Below are 20,893 nucleotides of genomic sequence, written 5' to 3'. Positions count from 1 at the left end.
CTTTCCTATTTCTTTGTGTGTATCATTTTTAAAGATAAAACTGGATATTTTAAATAATATAATTTGCCAGCTATGAAAATCAGATCCCCTGTCCCACCAAGGGTTGCTGTTGTTGCCATTTATTTAGTGAATTTCCTGTAACGTTTGTATTCTTTGTCATGAGTGGGCGGCCACTAAAGTCTCTTCTTGGTTAACTTGTCAGCTAATGAGTGGTTAGAGATTTCCTTACATGCCACGAACCATTAAGTCTCCCATCATTTGGTGAGGGGCTCCCAGCTGTTGTGTTGGGCCATGACCTCGACGCTCTAGCACTTTTTAAAAGCCTCCCCTTCTTGCATTTGTAGAGCTTCAAGGTCAACCAGAGGTGAGTGATCAGGGCTTTTTCAGGTCTTTCCTGGTCATGTGCACAGCCCTGCACATGACCACGATCCTCTAGATCTCCTGTGGACACCTCATTTCCCAGATTTTCTTTTTATGTTTTTTTGGCTAGGTTCTTGTTTGCCCCAGCTGGTATTCCCTCCTTGGGAAACTGTGATGTTAAACAGCTGCCACTGATTGTTTTCAACAAACGCTGTGGTGATAGGGTCTTCCTTACTGAGCAAGCTCCGAGTCAGCTCAAATAAAGACAAATCCTGTGAATGGGGTTTTACATGATCAATAGTGACAGTTCTTTATGGATGGGGATTTCTGGGGAGTCTCAAAGCTATTTTACCCCCCACCTCCAGTGGCTGCTGGGCTGCTGGTTTTCACAGCTACGATATTTCTGAGGCTGCTGGTTTTCAGGCTACTACAGCACTGGGGAGAGGGTGGGAATAGGGTAAGTTAGAATGCCACAAAGCTCCGCTGTTTTTCTTAAATATATGCTCCTTGGATTTTTGCAAACCATTGCAAACCTTTCCAGAATTCTAAAAAAATGGATTTTTGACCATTTTTGCCAGTGTTGTCATTGCCTTTGTGGAGGAGCATGTGCTCAAAGGTCCTTACTCCTCTGTCCGCAGAGAGCTTCTCTGTATTGCTTTCTGTTCACAGTGGTCACAGGGTCTTCCCCAGAGTGTTATGTTGCTTAAAATAAAGTCATCGAGAACTCCTAATAACAGCAGAGACATTGTAAAGACTCAAATATAAGGCAATGCTCTTTCTTTTTCTTTTTCTTTTTTTTTTTGAGAAATGTTTAATGAAGAAACCTGAGAATATGTAATGTCTGTGTGGTTGTGACAGAGAGGGAGAAATCGTGGGCTTCAGCTTCCAAGGGACCTGGGTTCAAATTCCCACTTCTCTGCATATCAATCACGTAGTTATTGAGCTTCATAAAGCCCCAGTTTCTTCATCTGCCAAAAAGTACTGCCCGTTTTGTGGGACTGTTGTGAGAATTAGAAATAGGGCAGGTGACAGCTGTGGTGTCATTGTGGCTGCCTGGCCTGCCAAGGTGAGGAGCTGCTTAGCTGGGTCTCCTGCCTTGGAACCTGGTGCCAGAGTAATCCCAGCACTCGGACCCTCAGAAGCAGCAGCCACTTAGGTTTTCTACCTGTTCTTTCCGTCAATCTTAACTGGTGGCCCAGGCTGCTTGGGTCCTAGATTTTGAGCAAGGGGCAGAGCAAGTGGGAGGTCAGGCTGCCCTAGACAGAGTTAGGAAGTGGATGAGAGCACCTGGCCCCTATGCCTTCTACTTTAGTGGACGTATTATTTGCATTCAGGCAATGCAGGTGCACGTAAGTCACAAAGTGCTGCAAGGCTTACGATAAAGACGGCAGCTCCCTCCCCAGTGCAGTAACTCTGGAGCTGCCTCTCTTGTGTACCTGTTTCTCTAAGGAAAACCCTGAGATTGCTCTCTTTTGAGTTTTCAATTTTGTCCATTACTTTTATTTATTTATTTTTTCTTTATTTCTTTTTTCTTTTTTTTAAATTTTCATTTTATTTTTTTATTATTATTTCAGCATATTGTGGGGGTACAAAAGTTTAGGTTACGTATATTGCCCTTGCCCCCCCCACCCCCCCAAGTCAGAGCTTCAAATGTGACCATCGCCTAGACAGTGTGCATTGCACTCATTATGTTGTCCATTACTTTTTTTTTTTTTGAGACAGAGTCTCGCTTTGTTGCCTGGGCTAGAGTGAGTGCCGTGGCGTCAGCCTAGCTCACAACAACCTCAAACTCCTGGGCTTAAACGATCCTACTGCCTCAGCCTCCCCAGTAGCTGGGACTACAGGCATGTGCCACCACGCCCGGCTAATTTTTTCTATATATATTTTATTTGGTCAGATAATTTCTTTCTATTTTTAGTAGAGACGGGGTCTCGCTCTTGCTCAGGCTGGTCTCGAACTCCTGAGCTCAAGCAATCCACCCGCCTTGGCCTCCCAGAGTGCTAGGATTACAGGCGTGAGCCACCGCGCCCGGCCTCATTATGTTGTCCATTACTTTTAAAGTTCATACAAGGAAGAATGAAGCTCTAGAGATTTAGCCTCCCCACTCCCATAGATGTCTTTTTACCTATCTTTTAAATATATTCCTACCACAGTTTTTGTTGCATATTCATTATATGACTTGTTATTTTTCCTAAAGTAGTTAATTACTTTGTTCGTTTGCTTGTGGTTCTGTGTAGCCGTCATAGCTCATGCCTAAGTCTCCTGCAGGCCTTTAAATGCCCTGCAGCAGTGTGATGAGGTGCGCTGGGTCATGTTTCTCTTGGAGGCTTAGCTCCGGGAGAATCCGAGCCCTGCTCTTGCTGGGACTGATTGGTACCCAGGCCTGCCCACGTCATTGTCCTGGGATGGCTACTTTCTCTCGTTGCCTCTTTTCTGTCTGGGAGCCCCCGGTTCTGGGATCCAGTGGCTTCCTTTTTCTTGGTTTACTCCCTCATTTCGGTGGAACACACCCCCCAGTAGCTTTCTGAGAAAGAGTGCATGCGAGATAAATGTCTGGCAGACTTGCATGTCAGAAGTGTTCATTCTGTCCTTAGTCTTAACTAATAGTTCGTCTGAGTGTAGAATCCTCGGTTGCAAGTCGTTTTCCCTCAGACTCTGGGAGGCATTGGTCCATTTCCTTTTAGCGACCAGTGTCACTATTGAAAATTCCTCTGCCTTTGGGATTCCTCATTCTTCATATGTGACCTGTTGTGTGTCTAGACAGTGTGCCTCAGGGGTGGGTTTTTTTCATTCATTTTTCTGGGCAATTTTTTAGTGGAGTGAATTTTGTCCTTTAATTCCGGGACATTTTCTCATATTGTTTTCTAATTTTCCTTATGTCTGCTTTCTGTGACTTCTTTTTCTGCAGCTGATAGTACTTAGATGTTGGACGTCTGGTTTGATTTCCTTACCTTTTCTCATCTTTACTCACTTCATTGTCTTTTTGTTTTAGTCCCTGCTGGATTTCCTACTCTTTAGCCAAATTTCATCTTCCTACTCTGTAGCCAAATTTCAAAAAATCTTGCTACATTTTTATTTCTCTTGTAAGCGTGCCCTGCTAGAATTTCATCAGTGCAATATCTTCTATCATCTGGCCAAGGGTGTTAATTGAAGAGTAAAAATTATTTCCTGCCTGAGCCCCGTTTCCTCTGATTTCCTGTCTTCTGTTTGTTTCGGACTCTGACTGTGTTCACTGGGGGCTTCTCAGAGGCCTGATGACACCGTGCGGCTGTTGGTGAGCCACGTGTGTGTGTGGAGGGGGGGAGATGGCATCACAGGGACCTGGCCGTGTCTTTGGGGAACATCCCATGTTGACATCTGTCGGCATTTTCTCCCCAGCCTGTTCCTCTTCTCAGTGTCCGGTTTGTAAGCCCGGCTGCCGCATTTGAGTGCTGAGAGGGAAAGCGGGCCGGGGTCTCTGTGGTCACTGTGTCTGTGTGTGTTTTCACTTCTGTTGTTCACCCCCGGCCTCACTGCCCGTCTCCCCTGGGCCTGATACTCCCCAGCGGGGCTCTCTGGCATGTCTGTACCCCTGAGAACCCACCCTCTCTGCTGGGGTGGGGTGGAGGGTGAGTGGAGTTGGAGCTGACTTGGAAGGAAGGGCAGGAAGGGGATCCCGGGTGCGCGGAACAGCATAAGCAAATGTCAGGAGGCCTTGTGCAGCCCAGATGGGTGCAGGGGTGGCGAGAGGTGAGGTAAGAACACCAGCGGGGGGCGCTGCCACCCCCAGCACCCGTGATTCCCGCCTGAGCCCCGCGTGAGGCCACCAGGGGCCTTTTGTGAATGTCTGGGGGCACGTGTGTTCTGCCAGACTGGGCTTCGGCTTCGGGGAGGTTCCCACAAGTCCTGGCCACAGGCAGCCTTCGCTCTGGGGGAAACCAGGAAACTGTCGGCTCCTTTCCGGCCTACAGTCGTGTGTGCTCTGCAGCAGCAAAGGAGACAAGTGGTTGAAGATGATTAGGAGTGAATGTTCCTGTTTTTAAAACATTTCCCTGGAAAAACAAGTGTTTGAAAGTTAGACATTTTGGATATCAGGGTGGAACAGAAGAAAAATCACATTTTCCCTTTAAATACGGCACCGATGCTGAGTGCGTGTCCAGGCACCTCCGCACAGGACCCACGGGCTGGGCCAGGCTGGTGGCCCGAACCTGGTGGCCTGAACCTGGTGGCGGGTCTGCTGTCCCAGGACATGTCTGTCCACAGGGAGTGTCGTGGCTGCCGTGGGCTCCCATGAGCCTCTGTGTGGCCCTGGGCAGGTGACCTGGCCTTCTAGAGTCTCTGTTCCCATCTCCGGCTTGGCAGCTCTCATTTCTGGGCCATGTGGCAGATTACAGCGTTATCCTCCTGAATGGCCCATAGTGCAGTGAAATCGGCCACTGTCCAGTTTGTGTCAGCCTTGCCTTTTAGTTTCTGCTTTCTGATGTTCAACATCTGAGGCCTTGCTGGCCCTGGGGGACTGTCCCCCAGGGTTAACCGGTTCCTCCAGACAGCACACAACTTACCTTCTATATGCAAACCACCACGCCTCAGCCCACACCCCAGCCACCCCTTGGGGTCTCACACTTGGACCAGGCTCCACCTGCCTGATCACTGCAGGGTCAGCACCAGACAGTTGGGGACAGCCGTATGCCCCAGAGCCAGAGTCATTCAAACCCGCCAGTCCCCAGCCTGTTTTCCCTGCCTTGCCTGTCCTTCCTTCTGGAACCACCACAGAGGCTCTTGCCCACGTGTTCCCCTCCCGCTCCCCTCCTGAGCGACCCCGGTGCTTCCCCATGTGGCCCTGCGTGGCGGGGCATGGCTGTTTCCGGGGAACAGAGCGTATCAACCGCCGTCACCACAGTTAGCTCTGTGTCCCTGTGTCTTACCGAACCTGCTTCAAACCCACCCCCAAGTAAGTACAACACAGGGCTCCGTGTGTCTGCCCTGGCTCGATTGTTACAAGGACCCCATGGACATCCTTGCTTTACAGATGGGGACACTGAGGCTCAGGGAAGTGAGGGCTCTCACCCCCGCCAGGGGCCAGTAGCAGGTAGAGATGGGTGGAGGCCCCACCGCCCACACCCCTGCCACTCTGCCACACCACCTGTGCTCTGTGCAGCGGGGAGGGGAGGGCGGCCTTTGCCTGCTGGGGGCCTGGAAGCATTGAATGCAAAGTGCTAGTCACAGGCTGGGCCAGGGGAGATGCTCAGTGCAGGGAGCCCGACTTCCGCAGGCACAGCCGGGCTTTGTCCTCCTGCAGCTCAGCCCCGCCGCCCTCCCGCACCCGACTCCAGAGCTCTCCCGCCTGGGTGGTCGCACACAGAATCCCCTTTCTCTGCATTGCCGGCCGCACGCTCGCGTGTGCTTGGCCGTGGGATTCCTGAGCCACACCGAGACCCCACGGTGGCTCGAGCCGCTGGCGGAGCTCGCTGCGTTCCAGCCTTGTTCTAGACCGCGCTGTAGCGGGAAGTCTGCTGGTGTGAATCTCCCAGACACCGGCAAGTGTTTAAACACAGAACTGTCAAAGACGTACTAAAAATGCAATCAGAGATCGTTATGCCGTCTCTTTATTCCATCCCCCTCTGCTGTGCTCCGCGAGATGGGAATGGGCGGAAGAAGCCGTAAGTGGGCATTTTCCTGATTGTCACCGCATTTAGAGAACACTAAAACTCCGCCGGGCTCCATACGCCGCTCCGGGAATGGCATGGATGGCGGAGAAGCTTACACATATCTTGTTGAATTTAACAGATTATGCAGTTTGGAGGTAGCACTTTCTGCTAAATGGGATGGGTAAGTGTTAGCAATGAAGAATTGTAACCTTTTGGAGGGAGATTAATCTCGGAAGCACAAATAGCAGAGATTTCCATTTGTGTCCCCCCCCCCCCGCACATCAGCCACGCTGGCTCACATGGGCTGTGTGTGGGGGCGCAGTCCATCTGGATAGACGAATGTGGCACAGGAAGAGTTAAAGCAGGGCCAGCCTCTGCTGCTTTGCTGACCACTGCAAAATGGTCGCTTCACCCCAAGAAACCCACGGCTGGTGCCGGCATCTCTGTGATCTGGCTGAGAGGGAAGCTTTTGGGAAGCAGGTGTGAATGCCATCACGCAGAATGCAGAGGCATGCCATTGCCCCAGCTCTGAAAAGCAGGGGGGCAGGGCTGCTTTCGAGTCAGGGACGTGGTGCTTGTGTCAGAGGTTGGGAAGTCAGTGTCCTGGCCCACCCAGCAGGGCCCACCCTGCGAGTCTCCAGTGGCAGGATGTGGCCTGGGCTGCAGTCCCTGCTCCGTTCTTCCAGCATGTCCTCCAAACCTTCCTTCCAGTTCCCCAAACCATCTGCCTGTTGGGCACGTCCTGCAAGAGGCTGGTCATTGTTCAGGCGTCCACAAGGCAGGAGGCCTGGGTTCCAGTCCCAGCTCGGCACTGTCTTGCTGTGTGATCCTGGGCAAGTCCCTTCCCCTCTCTGAGCTTCAGTTGCCTCCTTTTTCCAGTGAGTGGTATGGACTGGAAGCCCTGCAGGCCTCGCCACTGTGTCCTGTTCACTGTGTCTCCAGCAGAGCCTCGCCAGGGTCTGGAACACGGCCCGTGCCCAGTCAGGGCTTGTGGAGAGCTGACCAGGGCTGGGGCTTTACAGCCGGCACAGGGTCAGGGAAGAAGGAGAGCGTCTGTCTTGGTGGGCTTTGGGATAGGTAGGCTGAGTGGATTCCTAGCTTCTGTTGGGTTGATGGAGGGGCAGGGGGGAAAAGCATTTGGACCCATCTGTCCCCTCGCTGAGCCTTGCCAAGGCCAGCACAGCCCCCCGGGCATCTGCCGCTGCCCGCTTCGCCAGCCTGGGTGCCCTCAGACAGCTGGCTTTCTTCCCTGTGCTGTGCCCGCCCTTGGTCCCCGGGGTGCTGGTGTGTTCTGGCTCCAAGGCCCATGCTGCTGCCTGATCTCTTTTCCCACCTGCCTGGAGAACACCCGCTCCCTGGGCTTCAGGCGCTTCTGGTGCCCTGTCAGGGCAGCTGTTCCCATCCGTCACTGAGGCAGCTCCCTGTGTGTCAGCCTTGTGTGCTGCAGGGAAGGGTAAGGGGAACAGCATTGCTTTCCTCTGTGTGCAGGCATTGGGTGGAAGAGCTTGTGTTCATCTCATCCCCCCGACAAAGCCCCTGTGAATCAGTCAGTTGGATGGGCCCCCAGACACTCCCTCATTCCCGCCCAGGCAGAGGGTGGAGAAGAAACTAAGCAAGACAGTTGCTAGGCATTCTGTCCACAGTCGGGCCTGTAAAAGCTGCAGGGTGATGTGAGCGCTGGGAGATGAATGCAGCCTTGGGCTGTAATAACAGAGGTAGCAGCCCTAGAACAGAGGAGGGGACCCCTCCTCCCACCCTATGGTGGTCAGGCCATGCCAGAGCTTCAGTTCTGTCTCCTCCTCCCCCTGCTAGAGAGCAGGTCCGGCTGGAGAAGATTCAGAGGTAGACACTCGGGACTGTGGGTGAGGGGTGGGTCCGAAAAACATGCCCTGCAGGGACAGTTGGAGGAAAAGGAGGGACGCGGGGGTCAGTCGGTAGAGAGGAGACAGTCAGCCCTGTCTAAGGATGGACGGATTGATAAATGCGTCCATCCACCCATGTGTCAGCCCGTCCGTCTGTCCATCCATGTGTGCGTCTGTGTATCTGTCCATCTATAAACCAACCTTCTGCCCGTCCACCCGTCCATCTGTCCGTCTGCCCACTGCAAGGCGGGGTGGTGTGGTGGTTCAGAGTGCGCCTCAGGACACTGCCACAGGGGCCGTCCAGTGTCCACTGTCGTCTGTAATTGCAATAATTGTCCATCATTTTAGTATAGATTTGTGTGACCTCAGGCAGTGTCTGAGCCTCGGTGTTCCCGGCTGTGACATGGGGGAGTAAAGCTCAGGTGTCTGTGAAGCTCGTATACCGGTTCGAGCCGCCAGGGCCAGGCGGACACACAGACGGCACACTCGTGGCTAGACCTGCAGCCCCGAGGGACGTGGCGCTGGACGGGTCCTGTGTTCATGGATGACACAGCCCTGCTGCCACGCTGTGGGCGCCCACCTTGTGGGAGGGAGCACACAATGAGGGTGTCACCCCAGCAGGTGGTGGCTGCTGCCCAGCTGCCTGGCTTTGCGTGCACCCTTTCCTGGGAGGGAGGGAGCCCCAGCCTTCCTCCTCGGCCGGGTGGGAGGAAGAGGGGAGAGCTGACAGCTTCCTGCACACCCCCAGCCTGGTAGTCGGGAGCTGCAGAAATAAATGAAGCTGTACAGTTGGAGTAATTTGCTAATTTGCTTAAGTAACACCCCCAGTCAGAGACTTGACATAAATACGCGAGTGCGGGCTGTGGCCCCCCCGGCTTGGGCGGCCCCCGGAGCAGGGTGGATGGGTGCTGTGAAGTGGAAGCACGGATGAATCAGAGCCCGACGGCAGGCGGCGGCCACCTCCTCCCCAGCCAGTGTGGACTCTTGCCGCCTCCCCACCGCAGTATGTCGGGGAGGGGCTCAACGAGGGGTCCCACCCCTTCTCTGCGGTCTAGTGGCCTTGGAGGAGTCTGAGGCACTACCTTCTCCCCACGGCCTGGTTGGCTGGACTCCTGCTGGGGCCCGCCGGGGTCACATGCGCTCCTGTGTTCCTGGAGGTCTCCTGCGAGGGGAATGAGCAGGCTGCTCAGTACCCTGGGGGGCCGATGGGTGGGCTGCGCTGAAAGATAGGAGTATGTGGGGGGTGGAGGGGCGTGGAGAGCTTCCTCTCTGGCCCGATTGGATGCCCCCTGCCGGGGGCCAGGTCTGCTCCCTTCATGTCTCCAGGGGCCAGGAACCCAAACGCCTCCTATGGGTGGGCAGCACCTTAAAATGAGTGAAGTGGCCTGGGTGTGAGCAGTAGGGACAGGTGGGGCCTGGGGCAAACTGGACGTTTCCATCCTGTCTAAGGGGACCCAGATGCTCAGCACCTCCTGACTGGGCCAGGACTGCCAGACGTTATATTTTATTTATTTATTTTAAGAAAACAGAAACAATGAAGTGTTATTGGGAGTCTCTCAAATTTTTAATGTTGGCAACAAATTCAAATTCAAAAAAGAAAAAGTTGTGCCCAATAAAATATGTCTGTGGGCGGGTCTGGCCTCCACGATTCTAGTTTGCAAACTGCGGCTCAGGGAAGCTGACTTATTTTTTTTAACATAAAAAGTTTTGTACTTTTCCGTTCATACTCTTGCAAGAAGAGCCTTGCAAGGTAGATGTTGCTGTTCTCATTTTACAGGTGAGGAAACTGAGGCACAGACAGGTGAAATTGTGCAGCTGGTTAGGAGCAGAGCGGCGCCTGGGACCCAGGCTGCCGGAGCTGAGAGCCCACGGCTGCCGTGTCCCCAAGGCCTCCCGAGCTAATAAATACCGAAGCAGGGAGAACACTGTTCTATCAAACCTGTAAAGACGTCCGGGGTGGGTGGCGAGTGGGTGATGAGTAGACACGTTTCTGCCTCTTGCCTCTGGGCTCCTGCCTCCGCCCCCACGGCCGGCCCACTGGAGGGGCCAGTCTGGGAATTGGCCATTGCTGTGGTCACGGGCATGTGACTGTGACTGGACGGACAGTGCAGGTCCCTTCTGGGGAGGAACATGGAGAAGTTTATAACTGGGTTCTGGACTCTTCTGTGTCACTGCGATTAGAATGTAACAGCAGCGGTTGTTACAGAACACGGTTTGTTGTAAGGCCATGAACCCCACCTGCCCTTCCCTGGAGCTCAGCCTAGGGGCTGGGGACCGAGCTCCTTCCTAGAACACCCAGTGGGAGCGGAGTCTGCGCACAGATCTGTTCTGATCCCACACTGTGAGCGTCAGTTCCAGTTAGACCCACAGTCCTCCGTGTTTGGAGCAGAGGCATTTCTGGAATTCGGTTCCCGAGGAATGCCCACGCAGCGGGACAGGTAGCGTTTTGTGTCACGGTCAGAGGTGGGAGAGACTCTGCTGTTGCTAGACTTGTCGGGTTCCCCAGGAGACAGACCACGGTGCCTGGGGGGAGGAGGAGCGAGGGGAGCCCCAGGGAAGGGGCTCGGGGCAGCCTGAGTTCCCTTTCTCCCCTGGGAAGGGGCAGGCACCAGGCTCACCCCTCTGATCAGAGGGGAAACTGAGGCTCAGAGAGGTTAAGTAACTTGCCCAGGTGAGAGGTGACAGGACCCAGGACAGCTGGCTCCACAGCCAGGGCCTTTGCCTTGTGAGTGGCTTGGTGGGGTGGGGGAGCCTGTCCAGCCCCTCCCACTGGTCTCAGGGGCTGACACCAGCCGAGGCCTGGGCAGGCAGGGCCATGGGGACAGTGATCCGAGGACAGCGGTTGAGGGGCAAGCAGCAGGGGTGCCCCTACCAGCGATTCGGGCGGCTCTCGTCTGCCCCCCTCCCTCGGCTGTGCTGTGGCTTCTGGAAGGGCCACAGCTGTGTGCCGTGTGTCTGTCCGTGTCTGCCCCTGCAGGCAGCCTGCCCTACGAGTACAAGATCGTGATCGCCGGCAACCACGAGCTGACCTTTGACCAGGAGTTCATGGCCGACCTCATCAAGCAGGACTTTTACTACTTCCCGTCCGTGTCGAAGCTGAAGCCGGAGAGCTACGAGAACGTTCAGTCGCTGCTGACCAACTGCATCTACCTGCAGGACTCGGAGGTCACCGTGCGTGGCTTCAGGATCTACGGCTCCCCGTGGTGAGCGGCCAGGGCGCTGGGCGGAGCGCGGAGTGGGTGGGCGGTTGAAGAGGCAGCAGCATCCTCTGCGTGCTGCCCTCTGGGCCTCTGTTTGCCGTATCCAACCGGACGGTAGTAGTACCCGTGGTGCCCTGCGCGCTGCACTGTACTGCATCACATACAGCCAGCTATTGTTTTTATCCTCATTTTTCAGGGGAGGAACCTGGGGCACAGAGAGGGTGAGGACCTGTGGAAAGTCACACAGCTAGGAAGGGGCAGAGCTGGGATTAAGCCCAGGCAGCTTGGTTCTAGAGCCACCCCTTTTCAGCTGTCATTCTGGGGTGCTAGGGATCTTCCCCACTGCTTGTCTTCCTTCCGCCCCAGAGGTGCCTGGGGGTGATGACTGAGCAGCCTGACTGAGGAAGGGCGGTCAGAATTTTCATGGGTGGCCAAAAGCCTGATTTACTGCATGAGGATGGCAGTTGTTTAAAAAACAAATACGCATCAAGCCCAGATTCTTTGTGTGGGACAGAACGATCATGCCTCTACTCTGAGCTCATCTGGCTGGGTGGGGATCGAGGTGAGAATGGGTCACGACTGTTCTATGTGACGGTCGTTGTGTCTGTGGGAGCCCTGGTGGTAACGGTGGTGATGTGGTGATGGTGGTGGTGGTGGTGATGACAGTGACGGTGGTGATGGTGGTGATGATGATGGTGGTGGTGATGGTGGTGTTGATGGTGGTAGTGATGACAGTGATGGTGATGATGGTGATGGTGGTGATGGTGGTGATGACGGTGGTGATGTGGTGATGGTGGTGGTGATGACAGTAATGGTGGTGATGTGATGGTGATGGTGGTGGTGATGACAGTGATGGTGGTGATGGTGGTGATGACGGTGGTGATGATGGTGATGGTGGTGGTGATGACAGTGATGGTGGTGATGGTGGTGATGACGGTGGTGATGATGGTGATGGTGGTGATGTGGTGATGGTGGTGATGGTGATGACAGTGATGGTGGTGATAGTGGTGGTGATGATGGTGATGATGTGGTGATGACAGTGATGGTGGTGGTGGTGGTGATGGTGGTGTTGATGGTGGTGGTGATGACAGTGATGGTGGTGATGGTGGTGGTGATGATGGTGATGTGGTGATGGTGGTGGTGATGGTGGTGATGACAGTGATGGTGGTGATGTGGTGATGGTGGTGGTAGTGATGACAGTGATGGTGGTGATGGTGGTGATGACGGTGGTGATGTGGTGATGGTGGTGGTGGTGATGACAGTGATGGTGGTGATAGTGGTGGTGATGATGGTGATGATGGTGATGGTGGTGATGTGGTAATGATTGTGATGGTGGTGGTGATGGTGATGACAGTGATGGTGGTGATGTGGTGATGATTAAGACAATGGTGACAGTGCCAAGTGCTGGCAGGGTGAGGCAGGTACCATACACAGAAAGGAGAGACCATATGTGCTTGATAGTGTGGCTTGATCCTGGAAGGCTCCCTGGAGGAGGCGTGGTGACTTGAGCCTTACAGGAAGAGAAGGGTATTCACAGGCAGGGAGGGCCCAGCGTGAGCAAAGGCCTGGAGCTGAGCAGGCGCAGGCGGCTGCAGTGTAAGGTGCAGGAAGAGGGGAAGTGGACAAGGAAGAGGCGGCAGAGAGGGCAGCAGGAGAGCCCGGGGAATCTGGGCTGAATCTCTTTGCCCAGTGGTCCCACCCCTCCCCCACACTTCTTTTTTTTAAGTTGTATTTTGTAGAAGTTAAGAGCACGGCTTGGAACCAAACTGCGCTCAAATCTTGGCCTCACCTTTTACTGGCTGGGTGACTCTGGGTGAGTCACTTAACCTCCCTGTGCCTCAGTTTCCTCCTCTGCAAAATGGGAGTGACAGTGTGCCTCCTCCAAGGGGTGGTTGTAAGGGTGTCACGAGGGTTCAGCTGAGCCCGGTGCCAGGATGGAGACATTGTCATTGTTACTTGCCGCAGAGCCCGTCCTCCCAGCACGGCCTTGCCCGGAGCCCAGTGAGTGGGGTGAAGGATAGTGGGGGATCGGGGCTGACAGGCATATCTTGGGGTCCTGCCCCCTACCCCCAGAGCATCCCTGTGTGTCCCGACACTGGGCTCTGAAGAACCCCGGGGCCAACAGGCTCGCTAGGCTCAGGGGGGACTGAGGGCAGCATGGGCCCAGCCCTGTGGACTTCTGCTGCTGGGGCCAAGTCCTGACGCTGCTGTGGCGCTGGGCCTGAGGCCTGGCGAGCCTGGCTGTTGGTCAAGCCACCAGTGGTCCCTGCTTTTGGCTCCTGTGGCTTCCAGCGTGAGCAGTTTTGGACTCCCTAGTTCCCAGTTGCCCCCGGGGTCTGAGTACAAGTGGCACTTTCTCTTTGACATCCTCACTGGCTGGGCACATGCATGCAGCCTGGAGTGGGACTAGAACCCAGGAGATGGCTTCAGGGGCCGTGTGACCCTGCTGCAAGAGGGCTTGGTGAGATCCAGGAGGGCTCCCTGTTGGAGGGGGCATTTGAGTGGGGGCCAGAAGCGTTGAGGGGTTTCCATGGTGGAGGAGGCAGGGACGACCCACACATCTGAGCCCCTGTTACGTGCCAGGCTCTGTGCCAGACTCTCCGTGGGGCTGATGTCATTTAACAGCTCTTAATGCTGAAGGCTGAACGCCCCCCCCCACCCCCCGCCCCCAGCGCAGGCTGCCCGGAGCACCCGCGGTTTCTCTCTGGCCCCGTCTGGGGCTGGGAGCAGGTGGTGGGAGGTGAGACCCGGGCTCATTTGCTGGGCAGGTTTCACTGAATCTCCAACTGGTGTGAGCTAATTGCTTGCATCTGCTTCCGTGGCGATGGGGAAATTAACCCTGAGCAGCTCTGGCTGCCACCTGCCCCCTGGGCCTGTGTGCCCGGGAAGCTGGGTCCCTGCCACAGAGCCACAGCACGGGCTGTTCAAATCGGGGTGCCACTGCTTTTTAGCTGTGTGACTTTGGGCAAGTGACTTCGCCTCTCTGGTCCCTCTGTCTAGTGGGGGTGTTGTGAGGGCTGCGGGGCCCATCGGGATGAAGGCCTGGCCCAGGGAGCCCTGGGTGTCGGTTGCGGTGCTCGTCACTGGGTGCTCTGCGGGGCGGGGGGAGGATGGCTTTATCCACGGCAACCTCACCAGCCCCCAAGGCAAGGCGAGGCCTACAAGGACCCCTTTTACAGAAGGGCAAGTGGAGGCCCGGCGGGGGATGTGGCTTGCCCGGGGCCACACAGTGAGCCCTCCAGGGTGGAGGCCACTCTGTCCTCTCCGAGGCTCCTCCTGTGTGCCAGGCCTTGGTCCTCAGGGTGCTGTAGGACGCGCACAGGGCTTACTGGCCCCACGAGGACATTCAGGCCTGGGGGTCTCATGGCCTCAGGAATGAATCTGTCAGTTCATTCATCAAGTATATGTCGCGTTCCTGGGAGCCCCAGGACACAGATGGATAGGCACAGCTCTGCCTTTGGGGTCCACACTCCCAGGGGAGACACATCCCGTGGCCAGTTCCTTGATTCAGCGAGAGCCGGGAATCAGGGGCCCCGGGAGCCGGGTCAGGAGGGCTTCCCGCCGGAGAGCCGCAGGCTGAAGGGACACAGGCAGCCGTGGGGGCTGGGGAAGGGTGTGGCAGGCAGAGGGAACAGCCCGGGCAAAGGCAGGAGGCTTGAGAGGGCCAGGGCCTGGGTGGGTCTCCATGAGAGAGCAGAGCTGGGCAGCCAGCCCGTGCTTGGTGCCACCAGAACCTGGGTCTCTGGGTCCTCGGCCACCATCTCTCCCCCGGCCGTGCCGCCCGGAGCCAGGACTGTGCAGAGTGGCCTAATCCCTCGGGAGAGTCGTGTCACCTCCCTGAGCCCCGGGTTTCTGGCCAGAAAGTAGAAAGATGACATGAGGTGATCTGGGGGGTGGGACTGGGCACTGCCCCACTAGGGTCCTCAGCTGCTGGTGTCCCCAGGTGACGCTAGAAGCCACACAAGTGGAAATGTCATTAACCGGCCCCCAAGAAGGTATTGGTGGCTGAAGAAGCTCCTGGCCTGGCCGCTGGTTCTGCTGGGGTGGGGCAGGTGCATGGGGTTGTGCAGCCCCCCCGCTGTCTGTCGGGGTTCAGGCTGGGGCACTCAGCTCCCTGGCACCGGGTGCCTGGCCATATGGCAGCTCATTAGGAGGGTACAGGTGACAAAGCCGACTGTGACCATTATTAAATTCAGTTCGGGATCTTCGTTTTCTTTTTCCCCTCCCCTTAACCTACTGGCTCACATGCGGGATTCCGGAGATGGTCTCCCGGCCGTAGACACACAGTTACCAGTAGGTAGGGATCAGGGACTGAGCAAACACTAGCCTTGAGTGACCTAATAGCTGTGGCAGCTGGGGCACGTGGCCAGGCTGATGGGGCCGAGGGGCAGATGTGTTCCACGTGGCCCTAGAAGGCAGAGCAGGGGGCAGAGGGACATGACAAGAGGCAGTCTCACCAGTGTGGGAAGACTCCGGCATAGGCAGGAGCCCAGAGCAGAGTCCATGTTGCCTTACCAAGTAGTGAGCTGCCCGTCACAAGAGGTATGCAAACAGGGATTAGCTGTGGGTGGGCCCAGTGTCCTTCCAGCCCCTTGCCCCTTAAAGGGCCATAGTTCCTCTGCCTGCGGCTGATGATCCGCCCTGTACGCAGAGGGATGCAGAGGCACGTTCCCAGGGGAGGTCCCCCATGCTAGGCTTGGGGGGCGCTGGGCTTGACACTGAGGACGCTCTAAAGCAAGCTAGGAAGGGGAAGCAAAACGCAAACTCACGGTTACGGCCACTGAGCGACACCACTGGGAGGTAGTCTGCTTGGGAGACCGGTGGTCGGGTTTCAGTGGTTCCGACTTTGCTCTTTCTTAGGCTGCGTGACCCGGCCCTGTGCACGGCTCAGGAGCCCCCGAAATGGATCAAGCCTGGCCCTGCCACCCAGGAGCTCAGGCTGGGAGGCTGGGGCAGGGGCCCGTGACCGTCGGCAACGTGTGCTTGCCAGGCCTTGGCACAGCCAGTGCTTGTTTCCTGTGCTCATTCTGTCCTCGCAGTGGCCTTGTGACCAGGCACCTTTACCAAGCCCACGTGCAGGAGCTGAACCTTTTTTTTTCTTCCCCCCCGTAAGAGACAGGGTCTTGCTGTGTCCCCCAGGCTGCAGTGCAGTGGTGTCATCATAGCTCACTGCAGCCTCAAACTCCTGGGCTCAAGTGATCCTCCCACCTCGGCCTCCCAAAGTGCTGGGACTACAGGTGTGAGCCACTGTGCCCGGCCTAACCTGTTTCCAAAGTGGGTGTGCCAGTCTACTTCCCCTGCCAGCAGTACCTCACCTCGCCTCCTGCCAGCACTTGGTATTGTGGGACTTTTACATTTTGTCCATCCTGATGGCGTGTGCTGGTATCCCGGAGTGGTTCTCATCTGTCTTCTCCTGCTGACCAGTGAAATCAAGAATCTTTCCACATGTTCTTTGTCCACCTAGATTTACTCTTTTGTGAAGTGCTTATCTTTCGCCCATCTAAAAAATAGTTGGCTTCTCTGTCTTTTTCTCATTGGCTCATGGAGATTCTGTGTGTATTCTGAACACGAGCATGAGCCCTTTCTCAGCTATAACGTCACAAGTAGCTTTTCCTCCTCTGTGACCTGCCTTTCCCTCTCTTAGCAGAGCCTTCAGATGAACAGAAGTTTTAAACTTTGGTGTAGTCAAATGCCTTAGTGTTTCTCTTTGTGGTAACTGCTTCTGGCGCCCTACTGAGGACATCTTCCCTCGTCCAAAGTCGTGAACGTTTGTTTCTATATCGCCTTGCAGAACTTGCGTCGTTTCGCCTTTTACGTCTGGGTGTTGGATCCACCAGAAATGATGGTGTCGATGGTGTGAGGTAGGGGTCCCATTTTGGGTTTTCCCACGTGGACGCCCACCTGGCCTGGCCCCCTGGGCAGAAAGCCTGTCCTCTGCGCTGCCACCCTTATCCTGCACGTGGCGTCGCGGGTAGCTCTCGCTCCTGCTCCACTGGTGCAGGTGGGGCAGGGCCACACTGTCTTAATTACTCCAGCAATTCCACTGATTTCTTCAATATCTCTTTTCCTACTAGAACATTTGAGGCTCCATGAGGGAAGGGACTTGAATCTCTCTCTCCTGTGCACCCGACACCTGGTGCAGTGTCTAGCTCAGCGTAATAAATATTTATTGAATGGATGAAAATGAATGGCTGAGCCAACATGGGCGGCAAGTGGTGGCCTCAGTTAACAACCAGGCCTGGCCTGCATTTCCTGTGTTGGACTGTTCCTGTGGCCTCCTCTCTGTCCCGCCACCAGCTCTCTGCCTGCTGGTTCCGTCCTCGTCTTCCTTGCTGCCACCCATAAAGCCAGGTCTGACGGAGCCCCCGCCTGGCTTGCCACACTGCCCCTGCAATGCCATCCCCGTCACCCCAGGCCAAGGCTGCCCCCCAGCCCAGATCCTGTGCCCTACCTTCCCCCAGCAGGGTCCCTTCCTGCAGCCCCTCATCCGGTGGGCAGGGAAGGGTGAGTCTCACTGGGGCCGCGTGTCTGTGCTGCCTTCCAAGGGCTCTGTGACTTTCCAGGGCACAGGGAAGCCGTCTGTGGCCCCGTCAGGTGCAGACTCGGCCCTGGGCCTTCGCCGAGAGCAGCTTAGAGGAAGGGGGCGGGAACCAACTGCAGGAGAAGAGGAAGAACTCAGCTGTTACCAAATCCTAAGTGTTAAAAAAAAATTCCGTATACATACCGTATTCATTTATGGGTTTTGGATGCATTTTTTTGTTCTCATTTAACTGAAAACGGCCTTGATTTAAAAAAAAAAAGAGTGAGCGAGAGAGTGAAATTGGCACGCAGCGAGTCCATCTGGTCTAATCACTTCTGGTATTTTGAAAGAAGGAATCTAAACCTGCTGAGACATTAAACTTTGAGAAGTGGCTGCGGGGCCCGTTGCTGGGCGTCTGGGCTCGGATCCTGGTTCTCGGCTTGGAGGTTTGGCTGCCTCCCGGTGGGGCTGAGCCTCGGGCGGGCAGGGGTGTCCGGGACACCCTGCACAGCTCCGCCAGGACCTGGGGCTGCCACGCAGGGCCATTGTGGCACACACGTCCCAGCGAGTGGCCCCCAGCCGTGTAACCTCGGGTTGGAATCTTGGCTTTCTGTGAAATGGCAACAGGGATGGTCTCCTGGTGGCGTTTTCTCAGGATTCAAGGAGGGCACGTGTGTGTGTCACTTGGCACCCAGTGGGCATCCACACACCTGCTGCTGGCTGCTTAAGGCCACCGAGGATGGGGACGGGGTGGTGACGGTGGTCTGTGTGCAGCGCCGGCTGTGGGACAGAGCTGCCCCAGGGAGGCACTGCTGGAACTGGGCGGTTCCGTCTCTCCGTCCCTGTCCCTGCCCTAGTGGCCCAGTCGTAGTCAGCCTGTTGTGGGTGGGGGTGGGGGGCCAGAACCCAGCAGCCTGGGAACCGTAGCTCTGTCCTCCGGAGGAGCCGGGGGGCCCACGTGTCGCTGTGGCCCTGTGACGGTAACTGTCCTGCCGCCATCCTGAGGCTCAGGGCCTCAGCCGCTCAGGCCTGCACAGCAGCCTGTGAGCAGAGACTCTCGTCCCCGCTTTACAGCTCGAATAACCTCCCGCGGGAGTCGGGCGGCAGGCTGGGCCTGGGTGGGTGGAAGGACGGGGTCCTGCCCAGGACTGTGCACAGCGAGCTGCTCAATTTCTTCTTTTGAAACTTTATAAATATCCTTTGTAGAGAAAACGAACACAGGATGTTGTCACGAATCCATGGTGTCCTCCTTGCCTCTCCGATGCGCCTCACCAGAATGGGGCGGAGGCCCCGAGTGGAGCGCGGGTGGCCGGCTTCCTGGCCAGCCCTGAGGCAGCCCCGACTGTCCCCCCGGCTCTCGCTGGCCGTGGCCGCAGCCACATGCTGTCGTGTGACAGCGGTGAGGCCGGCTCTGCCCGCCTTGGCCCCTGCCCCCTGGCCGTGTTCCGCCCAGCGACGCCACCCTTTCCAGGAGGCCCCGCGAGGCCAGTGTGGACTGACAGCCCCTGCGGCGCCCAGGCCCTCGGCCCTTCCTCCCGGTCAGCGTGGGGAGTGGGTCAGGCACCTGACCCCAAATCCTCTTTCTCTTAAGAAACATTTTTAATCTTTTGAAAAACATTTATTTTTTAGCCTCTGTCCAGTAATTCTTTCTGAGGTCTTTGGGATATTGTAATTTTGGATTACACGTTCAGCACGGTTTTCTGGGGGAGTCCTGGGCTGCCTGGTTTGGGGGTGTGGTCTGGTTTGGGGGTGTGGCCTTGTTTGGGGCGTGGCCTTATTTGGGGTGTGGCCTAGTTTGGGGGTGTGGCCTAGTTTGGGGGTGTGGCCTAGTTTGGGGCTGTAGCCTGGTTGGGGGTGTGGCCTGGTTTGGGGTGTGGCCTCTTTGGGGCGTGGCCCGGTTTGGGGGTGCCGGTCCGGATTGTGTCTGCCTCAGTCTGCAGGTGTGCCCAGCAGGGACCACTTCACGTGAATTTCCTGGCCTGTGGCTTCCGGGGCCGCACAGGTTCACACCTAGGACGGCCTTGGCCAGAGGCCTGGGGTTCTGGGTCCCGCTCCCCGTAGTCAGCCCTTTCCGCCCTGCTCTCTTCCTGAGGCCCCGGGTCCCAGCTTCTCAGGTGGGTCGCAAGTCCATCTCCCCCTGAACCAGCTGAGGCCTCTTCTCTCTCGCGGCCTCACAACTGTGAAGACCCGCGTCCCCCGGTTCAGAGGCCCGTAGTCCCTGCACATCTAGACCAGTGTTGGTGACATGTTGTCTTGTGTTTCAGGGTGGCTTCAGCATGAGGCTGTGGCCTTCCCCAGTTTGTTCAAGCAGGTGAGGCAAAGACTTCCCCTTCCCTTTTACATCTGAGACTCCCACTCTGCAAACTTCCCGTGAGCTGCCACCTGCACAGCTGTCCCTTAATCTGCCTGGCAGCAGGGCGAGGCAGGGCTGTGTCCATTCCCGTTTTACAGCCAAGCCACATGAGGCCTGAGCAGGTCTGGTGACTGGCCAAGATCTCAGCCCTAGGAAGATGCGGCACCGGGTCCCAACCCAGGTGTCTGGGCTTGGTCAGCTCCCGGGGCGGCCAGCCTTGGCCAGCCCAGTGGGCAGCTGCTTCCTGGCCTCCCCCTGCCCAGCCCTCTGGTAGCCCCTGTTGGGCTGCAGAACCCAGAATAGGGCTGGGCTTTGGGCTCCTGGATCCTGTCTGCTTCCATGTATTCTTCCTGAGCCCTGGGACAGTATTTCCCATCCCTGTCTTGAGCCCAGAGTGAGGAGTTGCTTGTGTCTGTTCAGGGGTAGCTGTCAACCCTGTCGTCCAGGGCACACTGTAAACCCTGCTCCAAGCCGCCCCAGGACAAGGGGCCATCCTGTGACCAAGGTGCTTGGCACAGGGCACAGGGTACAGGTCGGGGTGCCCTGGGGGACCCAGCAGTGTCCACCGTATGTGGTCCTGTGGCTGCTCCCTTCCCTCCCCCCACATGCCCCACTGAGTTTAGAATCCTGAGCCCAACGTAGCAGCAGTTGACAAATTCTGATGCAGGGAAAGAACTTTCTCACCATTGCTGGCCGCATGCTGTGCAGCCTCTATACACACACACACACACACACGTACACATACGTACACACACATGCACACACATAATGCACATGCACACATGCACACATGCATGCATGCATGCATGCATTCACACAATCGTGATATACTCACGCACATTCACACACATTCACATGCACACGAATGATTTCTCTTTTGGCGCTTTCTGTCTTTATCTTCCTTTTGCGTGCCCAGAGAAAACTGATTTCGCATTGCTGTCTTTTTCTTTTTAGAGGGCCCCTCACACACA

The 20,893-nt window shown here is 56.2% G+C and overlaps 1 protein-coding gene across 2 annotated transcripts in view; it reads left to right on the top strand.

The window, feature by feature from the left end:
* The window catches only part of MPPED1 (metallophosphoesterase domain containing 1), a 73,718-nt gene that overhangs the window by 40,564 nt on the left and 12,261 nt on the right, over nucleotides 1–20,893 (top strand). For both annotated transcript variants that reach the window (XM_045554717.1, XM_045554716.1), the window contains exon 4: nucleotides 10,827–11,052. In XM_045554717.1, coding sequence (XP_045410673.1) covers nucleotides 10,827–11,052 — 226 coding nt within the window. The remainder of the gene's footprint in view (nucleotides 1–10,826; nucleotides 11,053–20,893) is intronic.

This window comes from Lemur catta, chromosome 6 (assembly GCF_020740605.2).
Source record: "Lemur catta isolate mLemCat1 chromosome 6, mLemCat1.pri, whole genome shotgun sequence".
Lineage (NCBI taxonomy): Eukaryota > Metazoa > Chordata > Mammalia > Primates > Lemuridae > Lemur > Lemur catta.
This window is presented reverse-complemented; position numbering and strand designations above follow the sequence as displayed.